This window comes from Astyanax mexicanus, chromosome 14 (genome assembly GCF_023375975.1).
Source record: "Astyanax mexicanus isolate ESR-SI-001 chromosome 14, AstMex3_surface, whole genome shotgun sequence".
NCBI classification, from domain to species: domain Eukaryota; kingdom Metazoa; phylum Chordata; class Actinopteri; order Characiformes; family Acestrorhamphidae; genus Astyanax; species Astyanax mexicanus.
In genome coordinates, this window is record NC_064421.1 from 34,476,250 (window position 1) to 34,498,359 (window position 22,110).

The following is a 22,110-nucleotide window of genomic DNA, read 5'->3' on the forward strand; positions in this document are numbered from 1 at the left end:
AATTAATAAAACAACGGTGTCCAAATGAATGCACCTGCCAAATATAGTTTTAAAAATTATTGTACACTGTAAACTTCATTTCACATTTCAAATATCACTGTGTTCGTCTGCTTTATGATATATTCACCTGAAATTGTTGATCTAAACAACCAATGATTTATTAAGGAAAATCATAAAAATTTACATACCACTGTATGATTCACATAGGTTGTTAAATTAACTCAAAAATATTAAGTAATTTTTAACAATTTTAACAGTGAGTGGGATAGTGTTTAATTTAACTCTGTCAACATGGGCAATTTAGGTATATTATTTTAAACATAATTACACAAATGCATGAATGAAGAGAGAATTTGTACTTCTGCTAATGTAGACCACTGTTCCCCCACATATTACTTTCACATATCACTATTAACTTTCCCCAAAAACGGGTAGTAGTTTTTATTGTGATATAAATAGAGTATTTAATCAAATAATGCCTTTTATTTCCACAGAACGTTTTATTGATCACTGAGTATAAAAACTGCATCAGACAACTTTCAGAACAAAGGGCCATTGAGGAGGTGTTCCTAATCTTCTGTCACTTTGGTATCTCTTCTGCTTTAGCCAAGACTAACCATGTGAATGAAAATACAATTTCTCTTTTAATTTTTTTGTTTTCACAACAGTTTAAAATAAAATAAATTAGAACATTATTTCTAATACTCTGTTGTTGTCTTTAAACAATTTCTAACTAAGAAATGTCTGTATTTTTTCTGATGTATTTACCAAACTTTATAAGATTTTCTTTATTGTTTTGTAGTGCTTTTTCTCTTCTTCTTTAAAATAAATAATTTTTTAAGTGCAACATCAGTGAATGTAGAGTGTAATTACAGTGCTGAGTGGAAGAGGGCAGTATGATTTAATCATAAATTTACTGTAATAATTATAATTATTGTGGATCATCCAACCCCGCCCACACTGCTTATGTACCCATCTCTATAGGACGAATATGAAAGTGCTGGTGTGTTCTAATCAGTTTTCTCATTTTATTGTTGCATAAAAAGGGATTTTTTGTGATTAAGAAATAAACAGGGTGGAGCTTCATTCTATATAAACCTGCACACTTTGTGACAGTCACACAGGCAGGTCTTCAGGACTCCAGGAGATCAGTCAGGTGAGTACTACTGAAACACACACACACACACACACACAGGGAGAAGAGTCTTTTTAATGTTACAGGTAATCTATTATTCTGGCCACCTCCTATAACCGCCACACATTTTTTTCCTCTGTACAGAATGAGGGTGCTACTCGCTGTCGCCGCACTTGTGGTCGTGGTTGGTGCAGCCAGTGTCTCAATGGAGGACCAGGAGTTTGAATCCTGGAAACAGGAGCATGGTGATAATTTAATATTACATATGATTTCTTAATTAATCTGCATAAAGAAATGTGGGGAAAAAAAAAGGCCCCACACAATCAGGGGTTCTGTAAAGGCACTAAACCATGGCTAAATCCATAACCCAGCTTTTGTATTCTGTTTTAGTGATGTGCAGGATCAGGCAGATAGATGAACATATCCTGTAAACCAATAGATTTAAAAATGTCTATTTAAAAAAAAAAAAAATCTATGTCTCAGGTAAGAGTTACAGTTCTGAGGAAGAGGAGTCTCAGCGTAAGATGAGCTGGCTGACCAGTCGTAATCTGGTTCTGGAGCACAACAAGCTGGCTGACCAGGGCCTTGAAAGCTACACACTCGAAATGAACGAGTTTGCAGACATGGTGAGAAAACCCACAGTAAAGCATTGATGCTGCAGTTTGTTTTTATGTTTATTATTTCATCATATTTGTCACGGTACACTTTCCCCATCCTCCTTCTCTCTAACAGGAAGACCAGGAGTTCCAGGACTTGTACAGTGGCAGCCTGGATTGCAGCAACAACACTGAGACTGAATCTCTCTGTACGTCTACATTCACCACAGAGAGCATAGATGATGATCTGCCCTGCAGAGTGGACTGGAGGGAGAAGGGCTATGTGACGGGTGTTAAGAGGCAGAGGGGCTGTAGCTCCAGCTGGGCCTTCAGTGCGGTGAGTTTAGTAGAGTTCAGTGCGTTACACTGATGTTGAACTTATTAAATTAGTTTGAAGATCCGTAAAGGTCTTTTCTTGCACTTGGCTCTTCTGCACTCATTTTTCACGGTTCACTGTGGACTTGCCTCGCTCTACCTCCAGTCTCATTATATCATGTAAGCACAGTCTGCAAAAGAGCTCCCTCTATTGCTGCACACAGGTAATTCAGTTGGAGCTTGCTGTTAATCTAGTTGTTATGGCAGCTTTTTCAATGTATTTATCATAAAAATGTGTATAGCAATGACAATAAAAGTACAATTTATTGAGTTGTAGCCCTAGTTTAGACCACTTTACCTCACATAACATCATCAGTTATGGTCTACATCCTAAAGAGCGTGTGTATATGTTATGTCAAAATAAAAGGATACTCCATGAAAACCATTTTTGAACGTAATTATGTTCTTGTGTGAACAATACTGAGAGAGGTAAAATAACTAAAAACATACAACTGAAGAAAAGCACTTGCAGCAAATTAAGTTAATAGAAATGTAACAGAGTTTCCTAACAGTAACTAAGTCACAACATTCAGCTCAGAAGATTTTTACCAAACCTTTACCTTTACTAAACCTCCACTTCACTGTTTTAAAGAGTGCCCATAAAATTAGGAGGGCCGTTAGCATGTCTGTAATTATGAGATGCGACTTATACTGTGACATTTACCACTTGTCTGTTTGTGTAAATTATATGTGTTTTGTAATCGTACCAGGGGATGGGGGGGTCAAAGTCCAGGTCCGGGGGTACCTCCCTGAAATATTTTTTTTGCAACTTGGGATCTAGCATCATGTTTCTACATTAAATCACTCTCCAAGATACAGATAAAAATAATGCCTGAAAGCATGGCACTCAGCTTCCAAATATGGTACATGCATCAGTAAATAAATGCTGATCTTCCAGTTTAAACATTTTACAACAAATTTATTTTAAATTTATTTGGGATGAAAAATAAGTAAAGCTTTTAACTTTTTTTCTGTGTGTGTATATAAATTACTCTCTCAGACGGGGGCGCTCGAGGGTCAGTGGTTCAAGAAGACAAGAAAGCTGATTTGCCTGAGTGAGCAACAGCTGATCGACTGCGCCGGGAGATATGGAAACCATGGCTGTTTCGGCGGTTTGGCAGTCCGGGCCTTTAGGTACACCATGCACAGAGGTCTGGAGGCAGGATACAGCTATCCCTATAAGGCCCGGGTAAGAAAACACCAGTGACATTTCTCTAAATCTCTTTTAATCAGCCTTTACTGGCCAATAGATGGTGCTGTGGTAAAGGAAGTATGACATATACATATTATAGCATCACTGAATGTAGAATAAAAAGGTAAAATTATAGTTCTGATTAAGCCAACTTTGTTTAGAACATGAGAGATCATGAATGAAAACCAAACAAGTATTGGATCTCTTACAAAATACTCACTAGCGTAGACCCTTATTCACCCTCCACCATAACATAAGTAGATGAATAGTCCAGTGTGAACATAATTAAGATATAGATATAAGTAAGTCAGCTAGCTAGGTCATACTTATTGAGCATTTAGTGAAGTGTTACACAGGTGGGACTTGTCACTGAAGATGAATCGCTGCAATTCTGAGTGTGACAGTCTGGCACAACTACCTACCAAGTTTTATTTCTGTCGGTTGATTCATTCAGTGTGCAACACATTTTTGGAGATGAGTGCATGTCTGTGGTGGGTGGCTCCTTGAAGTTCCTAAGCGTATTCTTATGATGCTTATTGTAACTAAAGAAGCACAACATGCTTTTTATTTTGTTGAGGTATAAAATTCCGGAAATACATTTTGAAAATATTGTTTTTGTTCTTGTGTTTCTTCAGAGGTCCAGAAGATGCCACTTTGATCAAAGGAAGGTTAGGGCTACCTGCCATGGCGTAGTGTGCTTGCCCAGAGGAAATGAAAGAGCACTGAAGTATGCTGTGGCCAAAGTTGGACCGATTTCAGTATCTGTAGACGCCTCCAGACGCTCCTTCAGGCTCTACAAGTCAGGTCAGCTGCAGCAACACTTTCTTTTTTACTCATCACTAGGACTGGGGCGACTGGTCAGTGTAATCACCATCAATTATAAAAATACTTGCATTTGCATAATGTGGCTTTGTAAATTGCATTTTTACCTCCTAAGACCTGAACTCTTGCAGGGCATGCATTTTATTTCTCTTTGCTATTTGGGCTGATTGCACCTGATTAGTGTAAAACAAAGAATTATCTTTTTACATGATGAAGTTTCTGAGAAAATTATATCCATATATGAGGACTAGTTCTATATTTCGATAAAACATAATGAAGTTGCCTTTAATTATAATGTGCAAAACATTTATTTTGTGGCTGAACACAGCAGCATGTTTTGCCTGAGTCCAAAACAAAAGTAGAAACAACAATTGTGCCCCTTTAAACAATACGGCTCATTTGAAGTGCTGCTGCAACACGAAGACATAACAAAGTAAAAAACATAAACATTTACTGTATTTACTGTTCATTTGCATTTCTGAACAAAATCCAAACTGAAACCTGTTAAACTCTTCTGCCACCACTACGTGGCAGTATAACGGACTAATAAGAAGACACCAGGCCCTTGTATAGTAAAAATTTGTGATGTGGTCTACACAACCCAAAATGTGATGTCCACACATGTGGATGTCAGGTACTGGGAGGATAAGTGTATGCATTAAATTTGATTCATTATTCACAGAAGAATAAAAACAAAAACCTATCCATCTAATCAGAACAGTGCCATCCATCCATTAAAAATAAGCTATCAGTTTAGCTTGAAAAGCAGTTAGCATCACCAGTTAGCCATGTATATTAAAATGTATACTAAAATCAGTGACTGTATTGTCTGACTGTATGTGGACTGTTTTATTTTATTTGGATATTTACTAAGTGAATTCTTGACCAAAATATGGTCAAATATTTAAATTCTGTTAATACATGCTTTCCATTTGTAAGCATTTTATGCAGAGCTGGTTTATTTTATTATTACAGAGAAACATATTTCAGCTTTTAATGTAAAACATGTTTTAGAGTGTAGTTACTGTTTAAGACATATGTGATCATCTAAAAATCACATCTGGTATGTGTAAGCATCTTCTATAACTAATAATAATGTTAGGTGAATAAAGATGCAGCTATTATAAATTGGTTTAGTGTTGTTAGAGATATACAGTATTTGCAGCATCTGTTACTGACTGATCTTCATTACAGGTAGCTTTAAAGTCTATGCCAGTTATTTATTCATTCATTAGCTCCTCAGCTAAAACTCAATTGAATTGTACAATTAAAAATTGTTTGATTATGAACGTGTTATTAAATGTGATTAATGTAGATTAATTAATTAATTACAGAGCATGTAATTAGTTAAATTAATATTAATCTACATTAATCTAGTTTGCTCAGCGCTAGCTGCATTTCTTTTAACAGTGTTGGAGTTAGCTCAGCGCTAGCTGCATTTCTTTTAACAGTGTTGGAGTTAGCTCAGCTCTAGCTGCATTTCTTTTAACAGTGTTGGAGTTAGCTCAGCGCTAGCCTCATTTTTTTTAACAGTGTTGGAGTTAGCTCAGCTCTAGCTGCATTTCTTTTAACAGTGTTGGAGTTAGCTCAGCTCCAGCTGCATTTAGTTTAACAGTGTTGGAGTTAGCTCAGCGCTAGCCTCATTTTTTTTAACAGTGTTGGAGTTAGCTCAGCACTAGCTGTATTTCTTTTAACAGTGTTGGAGTTAGCTCAGCGCTAGCTGCATTTCTTTCAACAGCGTTGGAGTTAGCTCAGCGCTAGCTGTATTTCTTTTAACAGTATTGGAGTTAGCTCAGCGCTAGCTGCATTTCTTTTAACAGTGTTGGAGTTAGCTCAGCGCTGGCTGTATTTCTTTTATCAATGTTGGAGTTAGCTCAGCGCTAGCCTCATTTCTTTTAACAGTGTTGGAGTTAGCTTAGCGTTAGCTGTATTTTTTTAACAGTGTTGGAGTTAGCTCAGCGCTAGCTGAATTTCTTTTAACAGTGTTGGAGTTAGCTCAGCGCTAGCTGTATTTCTTTTAACAGTGTTGGAGTTAGCTTAGCGTTAGCTGTATTTTTTTAACAGTGTTGGAGTTAGCTCAGCGCTAGCCTCATTTCTTTTAACAGTGTTGGAGTTAGCTCAGCGCTAGCCTCATTTCTTTTAACAGTGTTGGAGTTAGCTCAGCGCTAGCTGTATTTCTTTTAACAGTGTTGGAGTTAGCTCAGCGCTAGCTGCATTTCTTTTAACAGTGTTGGAGTTAGCTCAGCGCTGGCTGTATTTCTTTTATCAATGTTGGAGTTAGCTCAGCGCTAGCCTCATTTCTTTTAACAGTGTTGGAGTTAGCTCAGCGCTAGCTGTATTTCTTTTTACAGTGTTGGAGTTAGCTCAGCGCTAGCTGAATTTCTTTTAACAGTGTTGGAGTTAGCTCAGCGCTAGCTGTATTTCTTTTAACAGTGTTGGAGTTAGCTCAGCCAAGGGCATAGGAGCAGGTTTGATATTGGGGGGGACACATTTGCCAATATGAACGCAAGCCCACCCTATAGTTTCTTAGAACAACATTTGTGGAAATTACTTTTAATCACAAATAATATTTTTATTTCTGTATTTTGTTTTTTATTAGTTAACAAGGTGATTTTACAACCTAAACATGTTACTTCACATTACATTTACTGTTGTAAGAAAAAAATATGCATATACATATACATCTCACAAAAATGATCAGTTATCACCTAATATTTAAAATAATATAACAGATTTGGTTATTATTATTATTATTATTATTATTATTATTATTATAATCATGTATTGGCATGTCAATTCTGTTGTATATTTACATTTTCTCCACTCTTTAAAAAAATCCTACGCTTTTATTTTTCTATTAAGAGCTCTTCTAAAGATTGGTGTCCTTTTATGTAAAAGAATGTAACTTTACGTTTCATAAAGATTTTAATTATAAACGTCAGGACATGTGGCCTTACTGTGAACCCTGTTCTTACATATTCTACTGAATATTAACACTGTTCTACATATTCTAGAGCTTTCTCTGCTTTAAAGACATTTAATAAAGTAAGTGGTGGTATGATGTGTCTAATACACTGCTGGATATACATGATTAAACTCAGTAAACTCAGTAAATGACTGTTTATTAGCTTATCAGCTGGATCAGGTGGAAAACACAATTTTGGGGCAGTGATCAGGGTTAAGAAACTGCTTTAAACTACAAACATAAAGTACTGTACTAAATTCTGACTATCCACTACATCTGGCTTCTAGATAACTAGTTAACTAAATGAATTTTTGTTCATTATTGCTCACAGTAAATCCTGTAATCCTAAATTAATAAAGACAGTTTAAAAATGAAACAGTAATTAGCTGATCAGGTACAGGGCAAGTTGAACATTACGTATATAGTTTATTTTTTCTTTAACGTTGACTTCCATTCTATCTAATTCCAAAGTTAAGCTAACTCACTCACACAGCTGCAGTTTATTAATCACAGTGGGTTTAAACTGTGTGCTGATTTAGAGTCTTGTATTTTTAACCAGCTATCAGAAACATCATCACAGTTTATGTGGTTAGCCTATCGTTACCTTTCTTTTAGAAAAATCTCCGTATATCCAGATCTTAATCAGCTGAAGCTGCTGCAGCCCGATCCCGCTGCTAAATCTCACAGCGAGGGGGCGGGGCTTCCCCCACTAGCACACCGCGGGCCGCAAAACCATCAAGCTGATTGGCTGTTTGTGCTGAGAGGCGGGACTTAATACCTGAACCGGCTCCGTGATTGGTCTGGTCTGTCTCCTCATTAATAGTACAGCTGACCTGAGCGAAACGATATAATTTTTGGGGGGGACAAATCCACCTGTTTCTAATATTTCTAATATTAGATTATTATTTCTAATATTAGAAATATTAGCTCAGCGCTAGCTGTATTTATTTTAACAGCGTTGGAGTTAGCTCAGCTCTAGCTGTATTTCTTTTAACAGTGTTGGAGTTAGCTCAGCTCTAGCTGCATTTCTTTTAACAGTGTTGGAGTTAGCTCAGCTCTAGCTGTATTTCTTTTAACAGTGTTGGAGTTAGCTCAGCACTAGCTGTATTTCTTTTAACAGTGTTGGAGTTAGCTCAGCTCTAGCTGTATTTATTTTAACAGCGTTGGAGTTAGCTCAGCATTAGCTGTATTTCTTTTAACAGTGTTGGAGTTAACTCGGCATTAGCTGTATTTCTTTTAACAGTGTTGGAGTTAGCTCAGCACTAGCTGTATTTCTTTTAACAGCGTTGGAGTTAGCTTAGCGCTGGTTGCATTTATTATAACAGCGTTGGAGTTAGCTTAGCTCTAGCTGCATTTCTTTTAACAGTGTTGGAGTTAGCTCAGCTCTAGCTGTATTTATTTTAACAGCGTTGGAGTTAGCTCAGCATTAGCTGTATTTCTTTTAACAGCGTTGGAGTTAGCTTAGCGCTGGTTGCATTTATTATAACAGCGTTGGAGTTAGCTTAGCACTAGCTGCATTTCTTTTAACAGTGTTGGAGTTAGCTCAGCGCTAGCTGTATTTATTTTAACAGCGTTGGAGTTAGCTCAGCACTAGCTGTATTTCTTTTAACAGCGTTGGAGTTAGCTTAGCGCTGGTTGCATTTATTATAACAGCGTTGGAGTTAGCTTAGCACTAGCTGCATTTCTTTTAACAGTGTTGGAGTTAGCTCAGCGCTAGCTGTATTTCTTTTAACAGCGTTGGAGTTAGCTTAGCGCTGGTTGCATTTATTTGAACAGTGTTGGAGTTGGAGTGTTGTTTTCTATTCTTTGGGTAGCAACTAAATGTAGTTACTAACTATTGCTTGGAATCCTGAATGATTGCAGGTGTGTATAACGATCGCCACTGCAGCAACAAGTGCATGAGCCACGCGGTCCTAATAATTGGTTACGGCAAAGCAGGAAAAAGCCGGCTTTACTGGCTGGTCAAGAACAGGTAAACCAACACACGCATAAAACATCATGTTTTAAAAATAATCTAATTAACAAAATTACTGATACAGAATAAAGATCACAAACAAATTACTCATATACAGTGCAGGCCAAAAGTTTGGACACACCTTCTCTTTTTTAATGCGTTTTCTTTATTTTCTTGACTATTTACATTGTAGATTGTCACTGAAGGCATCACACCTATGAATGAACATATGTGGAGTTATATATATATTCTAGTTTCTTCAAAATAGCCACCCTGTGCTTTCAGTCTGCTTTGCACACTCTTAATGAGCTTTAAGAGGTGGTCCAGTGACTGTGGAGGCCAGGTCATTTTTTGTTAAGTACAAAACTCCACGTGTTCATTCATAGTTTTTATGCCTTCAGTGACAATTTACAGTGTAAACAGTTCTGAAAATTAAGAAAACGCATTGAATGAGAAGGTGTGTCCAAAATTTTGGCCTGTACTGTATGTGCCTTTAATATTAAAAAGAAAAATTACATGAATAGTCAGTATAAAAGAATTAGGTGCTGATCCTGGATGGTGGGCAGTTCATCAAAACTCCCGTCTTGCTTTTCTCAGTCCAGTAATGTGCTCCTTCTTAAAGTCTATGAATTGGGCAGAATGTCTGACCTCTCACTGAGAGTCTCTTTTTACAAGGCAGCAGGGGAAGCTGAAAGGGATATTACACTACACTAAACATGCTCTGTTTTGTTGCAGCTGGGGAGGTAAGTGGGGGGAAAGGGGCTACATGAGGATATCCAGGAACAAGAAGAACCGGTGCGGCATTGCCACAAGACCCGTCTACCCTCTTGTTTAAAGGTATTCTTCTTCTCTGAAGCTTCTAAACAGCTTTGATAGCCAGATCTAGATCTGTGAGATTATGATTAAGATTAAGACTCAAACACCCTGTGATCAGAAGTTGCTTACAGTTGTTAGACTAGTAGTTTATGTTTATTAATTATATTCTATTATATTTTTTCAGCAGATGGGAGAAAAGGCCAAAGCACCGATGATCATCTCTGGGAGAAATATCCCAAGCAACAGAAGCAGCAAAAAAAAAAAAAAAAAAAAAAGCATGCATTTGCTATTTTACATTATACTTTTATCTTTTTTCTTCTTCTTTGTCTTTTTGCAAGAAACCATTTAGTACTTGCTTTTTTGTAATACAGTTGTATATGCTGTACATGAAACTGTTCCTGAAATAAACTAACAGTTTTTTTAATATTTTGCTTGTTATCTTTTTATTGCTTATTGCAGCATCACTTTTGGGACAGTTCCGCTGCTTTCAGAATTCAGGGTAAATTCAGGAATCAGATTTGTGATACCCTTCTTTGCTTTCAGGTGTAAGCAGGAAACTGCTGTTGCCATGTCTACAGACAGATGCCTTTCTCATTTGGTATTATGGTTAAAACATTTAGGCCAAATGTCATTTCTCTTTTGTACCCCTACCCCTTGTTTTAGAATGTAATGTAATGTGAAATCCTCCTTCTAAGATGTGTTAAGAACTAGTAGGCAACCCCGCCATGCTGATGTGATATAAGTGGAGTGCTAAAGTTCGGCAACCTAGCTGCTGGTTAACTAGGTAACATCAGGCTGTTTCTTTAATTACTCTGTGATGAGGAGCTGAAATTAGCTTTTATTTAATTCCAGTCCATCTTAAATGCTGCAGCATCTGCCGTCTGTTGCACCATTTTAGGTGAAACAGGCAGGTTAGCTAGCTAGCTACTGAGACAAACTACTAATTATTTTTTTTGTATGCTTGTCATGAAGAAAAGTCCATAAAACATTAATGCTACACATTAAACTATGATAATATAGTGGTTATCATGATAAAGGAAAATACTTTACTTATAAGTTTCTTTAATTACTTGTGCTGCCATCTTGCCAGAGATTCTCTGTTTAAAGGGCAATGTGACATTCAGCACTATTTATTGTTTGATTAATCAATGTATCAGGACACACCTGGGCAACAAAACACATCTGACAGACACATGTTCAAATAATTTTGCTCACAAGAAAAATGAGTGGGTTCAGACATAGACTGTGTATAACAGGACAGAGCATGATCTCTCAAAAGTGAAGCCACCACAGGTCGGGCGCCCCCTGCTGTTCGGCTGCAGAAAGCCTTTCTTTGGTGCTGGCCAGTATATTTCTTTAAGTGTGGTGCTAGAAAACAACAGTTTTAGGATGTGAGACTTTGTTTGGCTTTAAATAAAGCCCTTTCTCAAAAGTTTTCTCCTGTTTTTACTTGCTTTATTAAAAAGGCACATGTTGTTGATCCCATGACTATTGTGGGATGATGGCAGCCTATTATGGGATGATTGGTCGCACCTAGACCAGTATAAATAAGGGTTTGAGATTAATATGGGTGGGTTATTCAGGTTCTCTGGTCTTCTGCTTTGAAGAATGCACCCCTTTTCAGAGCAAGTCCAGTAAACTCCATGAACCTATTTTACCACAGCATATACACTTATTGACCAAAAATAAAGTAATGGATGGGCTGTAATTTGATAGTACATCCAGTTGATCTACACTTTAGTTGTGTATAAATTGAATTAAGACTCTTATAATGTAAGCATTGAGTTATACACAAGCTATATTTTGGAATGTTTTGTACCTTGACAAATAAACAACACAAAAAGTAAGGAAATTTGTGTTTGGTAGATTATTACTTTGTTGTAGCAATGCTTCTTAGCAATATATTTGATACCTTTGAAAAGCTCATTAGTTTCCAATAGAGCCACATTTGTAAGAAATATGCGTTTGTGGGACAAGCAGTAGAGCTGAGAATGTGGTTTGCACCCATAAAAAATTCTCATTTCAGCAGCTTATTTTCCTGTTTCTATTTAAAACTTGTTTTAATCTTCTGGTACCCCAGGTGCTTCATGGCTGATTGGCAACACCTGTGAGAATGGACACTGCTGCAGTGGTCAGTAGATGTCTGCTCCAAGAATGGGCATGCATCATTTGACTGATCCGGATAGGGCAACTTTAAGCTGGTTTTCTGCAAAACCAAGCTGCAGCATTATATGGAGTGATCCCTGGTGCCATTTATACATTAAAGGCCATGGTCTATAATACGGGGAATGTCAGAGACAGGCTGAGAAGTGGACTACACCCTAGGAAGAACGTCAAATGAGTCAGATAAGCTGTTTGACATTGGAAAACAGAATTTGGCAATTTTTTCATCCCACATACTCGGCTCTACTGCTCATCCCACAAATGCATTTATTATAAATTGGCACGCTTTCCAATGGTATTAGATCTAATGGTATTAGTGTATCTGCTGCTCAGAGATCACAGTCGTATGTTCAACCTTCCAAACCTTCCAGTTCACTGCTTTCAGTAATGCTGACTAAACTTCTGCAGAAATTGGACTGACCACAACATAGTCATAAACAGATAGCTTTAGGGAATGCTTATAGTTTATTTTTTAATCTGGTTTTATATGTTGCTTTACAGAGTGAACGTGAAGTTCTGAAAAGAGAAAAGTTAAAGGATAAGAAATACACATAATAAAAAGAAAATTCAGCAGCAGCTGTAGATGCTGTGTTCACAGAGCCGCTGTAGTTCTGCCACACACTGGTGGTGGAGTCCTTCAGCTGGTGCTCAGACTGGAGACACCCTTCACTGAGCCTCGATCTGTAGAGAAACATCAGTTAACAGACTAGATCCACTGCACTTTTTCCAATTTACTCTTAGAAATACATTATATCATACAGTTTTGTGCATCTCTGTTCCAGTGACACATTATTGATACAGTATTCTGGAAAACCCAGAATAACAATGTACAGAAGCATATCTGTAAAGACAAACTGACTCATTTACAGCCAGAGCATCAATTATACATAGAGTCTAACAAGGAGGACTCAAATTGTTTACAACAGTTTATCATTCATAATATTTAGTTTGATCAATTGTGCATGCAAAAAAAAAGTTATTAAACTAGCAGCAGGGGGCGCCAGCAAGTGTCTGTTTAAAACAGCCTAATTCTTTTTTAACTCTGTTAACTTTTTTCATTTTATTTATTTATTTTGAATGTTGCTACTATTTATAAAAACTACTTTTTATTTTATGATTAGTTTTGTTAAAATTGCCATCTAAATCTGGTAAAACATATTTAAGTAGTTCATTCATTAATTAGTTTGATTTATGTATTCCACTGATACAGAATCTTTCTTGTGAAAGCACATGACACATTTTAATTAACGGTATATCCCTTTCATATAAAAAATCTAATCAAAGTCACATTACAATAATAAAAACAGGTGTACAGGTGAGTGAAAAACCTTAATAATCCCTCTTAATCGTATACAATCATATACAGCTCTGGAAAAAAAATAAGAAAGCACTTAAAAAAAGAGCTTCTTTGATTTTACCAAATTAAAAACCTCTGGAATACAATCAAGAGGAAGATGGATGATCACAAGCCATCAAACCAAGCTGAACTGCTTAAATGTTTGCAACAGGAGAGGCATACATTTTTTTAAAAGCAGTGTGTAAGACTGGTGGAGAAGAACATGCCAAGATGCATGAAAACTGTGATTAAAAACCAGGATTATTCCACCAAACATCATACTTTATGAATACGAACTTGTTTTCTTTGCATTATTTGAGGTCTAAAAGCTCTGCGTCTTTTTGGTTATTTCAGCCATTTCACTGCTTTTCTGCAAATAAATGCTCTAATTTACAATATTTGTATTTGCAATTTGGGAGAAATGTTGTCTGTAGTTTATAGAATAAAATAACAATGTTCATTTTACTCAAACATCTACCTATAAATAGCAAAATTAGAGAAACTGATTCAGAAGCTTCAGAGTCAATTATCTCTGTCGATATCTGTATAAATGGTGGGAGGAAATGCCTGTAATGAAGTTTACCTCTAAACCACAGGGTAGACGGCGTATGAGGCAATACCGCACTGGTTCCTCTTGTTCCGGGACATCTTGATGTAGCCCTTATCACCCCAGACAGTACTCCAGCTGTAATGCAGAGCAGTCAGCGCTTATTATACTGTTACAGATTCAGAAGCAGTAAACTAAACAGAGGGCAGTCACACACAGTTACCATCACCTGTCTCAACACAATATCATCACAATTCATTATTTACATTTAAATAGACCAGGTAATTCCACCAATTGATTTTTTTTCTGTGATAGCATAGGTATTTTTCAAAATGACAATGCCAGGATTCATTGTTACAAAATTTAAGCTAAAGTCGCACCAATTAAATACCTGTGAACTTTTTTTTCCCAGTGTATTAATATTCACTCACAAATTAATCAGTAGCTATACAATATGAATTATTCAGTAACCGCTATGAATAAGTAAGTTTCCACTGTGTGTAAGTATTATTTAGTATACACTATAAATTACTAGTAATGTACTGTAAATTATTATCTACTATGAATTATTCATTATCTACTATAAAACTGCTGAGTAAGTGTGGGCCCACACAAAAAGAAACAAAAAATTCCACACTCCTCCTCATGTTCATTCAACTCAGAGATTTCCAATGCACCTACCTGTTCTTGACCAGCCAGTAATCCCCTTGTTCCATGTCAAAGCCATAACCAACAACCAGGACTGCATGATTTGACAAACGCTTGCTGCAGTACGGATCATCATACACACCTGCAATGCATCAGTTATTATCTAACTCAATTCAAATGGGAAAGTATGAGTACTGTATGATTACAGTTTTTCTCAGTCACTTTGATGCATTTCTCATATCAGAATTAGTATTTGCACCACACTGTGAGCATTTCTCAAAACAGTTTGTACAAACAGCACCACATAATAGATGAGCAGCAAATGCTTGTACTCCACTCTAAATCCTTTATCTATTCCCCATAGAATGGATAAATCAGAGTCATTAGAATACACAGTTCTTTAGTCATCGATTATGAACAAGTCAGTCAAAATTATTAGTCATGTGATCGTCTTTCAGTTTACTCTATAAGGACTTTACAAAATAAAAGTTTTGATGTCTGAGTGAGAATTATTTAAAAATTCAGCACTTTTTCTTGTGAATCATAAATCAGTTTCAGCAGTACAAAATTACACACTGCTGTTTATGAGAACCTGACTACACAGGAAATTTGGCAGTGTTAACTCAACACTGTTAGTGTTAAATTAACACTGAGAGTGTAAAGTTTAACACTAATAAGTGTTGATTTAACACTGTCAAATTTCCTGTGTACAAGGAATTGGACAGAATTCACATTTATGATTTTACTGTTTATACAGTAATTTATTGACAGATCATGTTACGTTTTACCACAGAACAGACAGACAAGACTGCTCAGTACATCGTGTTTCATCAGGTTAAAGCTCGGCTTCATCCAGGTGTATAGTTTTGCTTTATTCCAGTTTCATTATGTTACTTTCCAGAATTTACAACATGACTTTTATGAATGACATTCATTATTATTCTGAACAAAATACAGTTATGAATACATATCAGATGTTTATTTCTAAAATCACAGCAATGGTCAGATCACAGATCACTTACTGCACTGTATATCATTATACACCGAATATACTGGCAAATTCACAAATTTTACTAAGTAACTGAAAGCCAAGATTCACAAGAGGACAATTTCATTAATTTAGGATAAATTACCAAAATGTACCAAACAAGTTTCATAGAAATGTATAAATTATGCCTGAGAGATTATGAAAACATGTTCAGCACTTTTGCATGTGGCCTAAATGTTTTGGAGGGAAAGAAAAATTGTACATGACCATTTGCATGAATGACAAACGCATTTGCAATATGAGAAACACAATGAGAAATGCAATTATGGTGTGCACATGTGACAAGGAGATGTGGAGATTGAATAAACTGTTTTGAGAATTTCAATTCTGATCTAAAAAATGTACCAAATCGACTGAGAAAAACTGTAAAAGCTGTAAAAAATCTACTGTAGTAAAAGTATGTGTACAGTGTCACAATCAGGGTTACCAGAGGCGTAGAGCTGGAAGGTGTGACGGCCGGCATCTATGGCTACAGCAACAGGTCCGATCACGGACACGGCGGACATCAAGGCCATCTCGTCTCCTTCGGGCAGATGCGCGTAACTGCTGCAATAGGCAACGGCTTCATGCTGCTTAAACCTGCACATCTTTTCCTGGAGAAAAGAACAATCACAAACACTGTATAATATATTTAGATGATAATTTTTTGGGGAGAAGAAAGTAACTATAGACTGGTGAAAAAACATTTTGTAGATTATTAGTATGTTAGTATGTTTATACAGTAGCAACATAACACTAAAATGGTAAGACAAGTAAAAAAAACATTTCCATATACAACCCCAAATCACAAAATGTTGGAACAGTAAGGGGAATATCAATAATATAAAAACTGAGTTTCTCACATTTTCTTTGACTTTTATTTGACTGCAGACAATGTGAAACCAATATATTTTATTTGTACGATTAACTTAAAAATAATAAAATAATAAAATAAAATTATGCTATTTTTGACATAATGTAAATGAAATGTTTTCTTTTAATGCTGTGTCCAAATCTAAGGATAAATGGATTAATAGAGCTGTCCCAACATTCCAACAAGAATCAAATATTTTTAATTGACTTCCACTGAAAGTTAAGAAGGCACTAGGCTTACCTCAGCCTCATAAGGGTAGGTACTTTCTGCCTCCAGACCTCCATTGTGCATGATGTACTCAAAAGCCTCCTCCATTAAACCCCCCTCACATCCAAGGTTTCCATAAAGGAAGGAGCAGTCCACCAGCTGCTGCTCACTGAGGGGTACCAGCTTCCCAGTCTTCCGGAACATCTGACCCTCCAGCGCCCCCACCTAAAACAGAGAAGGGAATGGAATTCAAGGAAAATATAAAAAATGTTTGCAATCTTTGCTGGAGTGCTTAGCATTTGACTCTCTGTAATAATGTCACTGCTGTGCTGAGCCTAACCCAAGTCGTCCCGTTTTTGTGAGCCAGAGCCAGATTTAAACAGACATTTTTTTGAGCGTTAAAACTATTTTGGGGCTCTTTAAATGAGCAAAATCTTTTCAGAATTATGTTAATTAACAGTGAAACCCTGAAAAAGCATAGACATATTATTTAAGAAAAACATTCTACTCTAATATAATTAACCATGTCTAAGAATATAAAACACTTTCTGAACAAACATTCTTTGTTATTTTAAACATTTAGCCTCAGTACAAAACACATAAAACAATAATAAGGCTATGCGCGGACAAGCGGCGGAGCTGACGTGTGCGCACTGCTCACCGCACAGTTCCAGAGCTGTGTGGTTAGAACATTCTAACTTGCGCAACATTTTATTAAACACAGTTTGATTTATCACTTTGCTATATTGTGATTATCATGCCATAGCTTTATATAAAATAAAAAAAGCATTAAAAAACTGAGCCCGATCCAACCCAGCCCGAGGAAAGTGATGTGATGGGAGTTCGGGTCGGGCCTCAGGTCAGGTTCAGGCAGAGAATCTGTGCTTTAGTAGATGGCGCTATACACAATTAGATGGAGCCTCAATATTTAGCACTGACTTGGCAATTACATTCAGCCTACATTATCCAAACAATATCAACCTGTTAATTTCTGTAGATACAACTAGACTGAATGAACTGGCTTTTATTTGGCTAGGTTACTAACTACACTGTCTGTCAGTATTGGGATACCTGCTTTTTCAGGTATCTCTCAGGTACCTCTGTGTGCCCTACACGAGAACCTGTCATGCTGTAACTCACTGAACTGAAGGCCCAACAGGAGCCACATTGCTCCTGGTTCTTAATCTCTGTCACATAGCCCAGATCCCTCCAGTCCACTTCCTCAGGCACAGCAGCGCCAACTGCTGGTCTGTGAAATGCAGGAGCAGGGTTGGTCTTATTCCGGTTGAAGGGTTTCAGGCAGTTTGCAAACTTGTCCTGATACTCTTGATTGTCCTAAAGAAGAAGAAAGTGGGAGGTTTACACACTGATATATATATATATTTACTTCTAAAGAAAAATGTGTGTGTGTGTTTGTTTCTTAGTCAGTCTGAACTTCTCACCATGTCCGCAAAGTGGTTCATGCCCAGTCTGTAGCTTTTAAGGCCCTGGTCAGCCAGCATGTTGTGTTCCAGAACCAGCTTACGATTGGCCAACCAGGTCATTTTACGCTGAGACTCCTCTTCTTCAGAACCATAATTCCTCCCTGAGACACACACACAAACTTTCATTATTCCTATAGTACAGTACATTGTATATATATTTGAATATTATGTGCAAAAATTGCACAACTGTATCAGTCTGACGTGTTGTAACAGTCACTAAACAGGGTTTACATTGTTAAAATTACGAGCATTATATAACTGTACTTTTGGTATAATATTTATTGAGAAAATGTATGTAAATCAGTGGTTTACTGGGGGTTTGCTTCCTGGAGACTAAGATGACTTTTAGGAAACAGGCATAAAACTAGGAAAAAGGCTTGGTTCTTAAAGTCGTTCATAAATCGCTAAAATCATTTGTTATTGCATTTCCCAAAAACCAAGAGGATTCTGACCAACTCCTAATGGCTTATGAGCATCTTGTGGCGCAGTTCCACCAAAAAACGGTAGGTGTCGCCAAAGGTCATTAAAAAATTACACAATCGCTGGACCTGCGCTTGGAAAAAAAGCATATATATATATATATATATATATATATATGTTTCTTTTGAGAAAAGGTAATCACATCACATAAACATCCCGATTCACAGCTAACCAAAATAAAATCTACAGCTTGAGTTATGTTTGGGTTATGTAAGCATATAGTGTAATATTTAAACCTATGATAGTGTTATATTTTAACCTATGGTGTAAAACCAGAACGGCACAATAACCTAATAAACATTGTTATGGCATTAATACTACAAAGCACTGAAATGTAAAAAGGTTTGAGCATATAAATAAACTTCCCTTTTTACACCATTTCTGTGTCTCAACACTACTGCTTCTGTTCACCTCAGAAACAGATCAAAACGTCGCATTTCTACTTTACCAAATACAGTCATAGAATAACAGCAACAACAAAATAAAAGAACAACAACAGCACATAGGAACAGGATAGCACAAATGTTAAAATCAGTTCCTTCTAGTGCTTGCTGTTTTAAAATTTACATGTACTGATATTACTCTTTATTTTTGTGAGGTTTTTAAATATATTTTATCTTATGTTTGTTGTGTTATGGTTATTTTACATTCATGTAAAATGTAATTTAGTGTCACATATTAATAGCTAAATAAAATTGTTTAACTCATTAATTGCATTTTTATAGGCTTTATAAGCACTATATATTACAATAAACATTTGTGTCTTTATAATAAACATCTGTGCAATTATATTTATATATTTATATACCTATATAACTGTACTTTTGGTATAATATTTATTGAGAAAATGTATGTAAATCAGTGGTTTACTGGGGGTTTGCTTCCTGGAGACTAAGATGACTTTTAGGAAACAGGCATAAAACTAGGAAAAAGGCTTGGTTCTTAAAGTCGTTCATAAATCGCTAAAATCATTTGTTATTGGGAAATGTATCACAGTCTTGTAGCTCCATACAAACTCTCTGTACAGTTTAAAGCAGACCAGCTCTCCCACTGGAACAAAATATACATTTCTAACAGCATCATTAAAGCTCATAACACACTAAATCTCATCATCTCTGTTAGAACTCATGGTTTAAAACAATTAAAAACCAAAAAAAAAAAAAACATTTATTTGCCCAAAAGCCAAAACAGCACTTAATTCTATCTGATTTTTTTATTTTCAGTTCCAAAATATGATCCCGAAATGGATTGTTCTGTATGTGCGGCATGTTTTTAATCTTCTTCTAGAATCTAAAACCTACATTATACATTAAACCTGTATTTTATGTTAATTAATTCGCAATCAAAATGTCAAATTTTATAAAATTTTAAGAACACTAAGCTAGATATATATGAGGAGCGGGGTCTCTAACAACTAAAAAAGGAGTATTTTCATTTGTTCAGAACCTGTTCTGTAGCTTGTCTGGCTCTATAAAAGGAGGTTTGTGAATTCTAGGACTTATACACACACCTTAGAAATAAACTTTAGGGAAAAATTTCAAACATATCTAGCTAAATGCTGGGACAGCAGACTTCTGCTTGATATTGGAATAAGAAAAAATAGCTAAAAGCACACTGGAACCTGTTTAAAATATGAAATATCCATGGTTAATATTTTGCAGATGAACATACTAAACAGACAGAATGGCAAAAAGAATCCTGAAATTTCTAACTGTTTTTAACAGTTTGTGATATCATTTATATTTCTTACCAAACTTAATTTTCCAGCTGTGGAACTCCATGTCCTCCAGAGAGACACTGGCTGCACCGGCCACAACCACAAGAGCGGCAACAACGAGCAGAACCCTCATTCTGGAAAGAGTGAAAAAAACGATCAAAATTATATCCTTTAAAAAACAAATTACTGTTAGAATAAAGTTTAAATTAACAGTTAAAAGTGTTTTCAAATACATTACTTTTTACCATTAGTTTATAAACTTTAAATTGCAAAGGACATGATTTTTTTTGTTATAGATTTGTTCAAGAGATTCTGTACTCAGTGTAAAATACAATAACATCCTCTTATGAACATTATCTCAGAGACATGAACAATACTCAGCACTTTTACAGAAAGATCCGGCTGTTCTGATTAGTGAGGTCTCTAAAATAGATAATCTGCTGACACAAAATCTCAGCTTAGTTTCCATCATGATGGTGATGACTTACAGCTATCAAAATCATCCAGCCAACCCTCAGTATATATATATTTTGAAAACATTTAACGACACAAAATGTGAACCCTTAATAATACTACTATTAAATGCCCTTTCCTTCTAACTAAATACAAACAGCAAAGCATCATGGGAACAAATGTGACAAAACCTTAAATGTACCACAGACAATCTTTGAAATAGAAAGAAAATGAATGAAAATATATTTTTTTACTTTTTTGTTTTGCAATTATGAATTTTATCAGTGATATATGTGCATAACAACAGTATCTTTTTATAAAATAACAGAAAATATTTTTTACAAATATTTCACATTGAGTTTCCTTAAAATAGATAATTAAAATATGCTAAAACACAGGTAATTCACTTATCCCACTTATACACTTATTCCATTTATAAAATCACATGATACATTTAAAAAATCAATCTATTCTTGTAATTTCTTTCCTCAGCACAAAATAGATGCAAAATAAAGAGAAATTCTGTAAAGTTTTACTGAAAAAAAAAAAAACAGTACAATAAAGTTGTTCTTTGCATGTGTTTCAGCACTTACCTGAATGTGATCCCTGAAGTTTGTTCTGAAGAGTGTAAGTATGAGTATAAATAGTCTCCAGAGTGAAATTTGTGATGATCTATTTTGTGGGAGGAGCATCTGAGTCCATCCCACAAGCGCTCAATAGCCACTGGGAAAGCACTACGTTCTTAAAATGAAGAGGCTACAGAGGATCATTTGAGTAATAGGACTAAGGATCCTTGAAGTGAGGGAGAACTTTAACTTGGTGTGGTTAGAAAAGTAGACAAGTGGGACACGATCGTGAATTGGAACGAAATTTATTGCAAATTAAAAAAAAGAAAATTTGGAAATAAAAAACAGAAAATTGGGGTGTGCAATATTATTCGGCCCCCTTGCGTTAATACTTTGTAGCACCACCTTTTGCTGCGATTACAGCTGCAAGTCGCTTGGGGTTTGTCTCTATCAGTTTTGCACATCAAGAGAATTAAATTTTAGCCTATTCTTGCCTGCAAAACAGTTGGAGCTCAGTGAGGTTGGATGGAGAGCGTTTGTTTCTGATCAGCTCTTTCCACAGATTCTTGATTGGATTCAGGTCTGGACTTTGACTTGGCCATTTTAACAGCTGGATATGTTTATTTGTGAACCATTACATTCGAAATTTTGCTTTATGTTTTGGATCATTGTCTTGTTGGAAGAAAAATCTCCGTCCCAGTCTCAGATCTTTTGCAGACTCAAACAGATTTTCCTCCAGAATGGTCCTGTATA

At 36.0% G+C, this 22,110-nt stretch overlaps 2 protein-coding genes across 2 annotated transcripts; one reads left to right on the forward strand and one right to left on the reverse strand.

Annotated features, from left to right (window-relative positions):
• Positions 1-1,086: 1,086 nt before the first annotated feature.
• Positions 1,087-10,279, forward strand: LOC103027264 (procathepsin L). The gene is made up of 9 exons (XM_049463938.1): positions 1,087-1,156; positions 1,280-1,380; positions 1,619-1,761; positions 1,868-2,068; positions 3,107-3,295; positions 3,934-4,102; positions 8,949-9,057; positions 9,775-9,876; positions 10,040-10,279. Exons 2-8 carry the CDS (start codon positions 1,281-1,283, stop codon positions 9,872-9,874), a joined length of 1,011 nt encoding a protein of 336 aa, XP_049319895.1. The 5' UTR covers positions 1,087-1,156; position 1,280; the 3' UTR covers positions 9,875-9,876; positions 10,040-10,279.
• Positions 10,280-12,464: 2,185 nt separating this feature from the next.
• On the reverse strand, positions 12,465-21,430 carry LOC103026492 (procathepsin L). The gene is made up of 9 exons (XM_007239249.3): positions 21,385-21,430; positions 20,372-20,472; positions 18,100-18,242; positions 17,798-17,992; positions 16,691-16,882; positions 16,025-16,190; positions 14,583-14,691; positions 13,938-14,039; positions 12,465-12,699 (listed from the first exon to the last, which is right to left on the reverse strand). Exons 2-8 carry the CDS (start codon positions 20,469-20,471, stop codon positions 13,940-13,942), a joined length of 1,005 nt encoding a protein of 334 aa, XP_007239311.3. The 5' UTR covers position 20,472; positions 21,385-21,430; the 3' UTR covers positions 12,465-12,699; positions 13,938-13,939.
• Positions 21,431-22,110: the final 680 nt, after the last annotated feature.

Bases quoted from the DNA above. Each gene is read 5' to 3' on its own strand.
- LOC103027264 (XM_049463938.1), top strand. From the start codon at position 1,281: ATGAGGGTGCTACTCGCTGTCGCCGCACTTGTGGTCGTGGTTGGTGCA. The intron at 2,069-3,106 runs GTGAGTTTAGTA...TTACTCTCTCAG, and splicing joins CCAGCTGGGCCTTCAGTGCG to ACGGGGGCGCTCGAGGGTCA. The intron at 3,296-3,933 runs GTAAGAAAACAC...GTGTTTCTTCAG, and splicing joins GCTATCCCTATAAGGCCCGG to AGGTCCAGAAGATGCCACTT.
- LOC103026492 (XM_007239249.3), bottom strand. From the start codon at position 20,471: ATGAGGGTTCTGCTCGTTGTTGCCGCTCTTGTGGTTGTGGCCGGTGCA. The intron at 14,692-16,024 runs GTAACCCTGATT...GATGCATTGCAG, and splicing joins CTTCCAGCTCTACGCCTCTG to GTGTGTATGATGATCCGTAC. The intron at 14,040-14,582 runs GTAGGTGCATTG...TCTGCATTACAG, and splicing joins TACTGGCTGGTCAAGAACAG to CTGGAGTACTGTCTGGGGTG.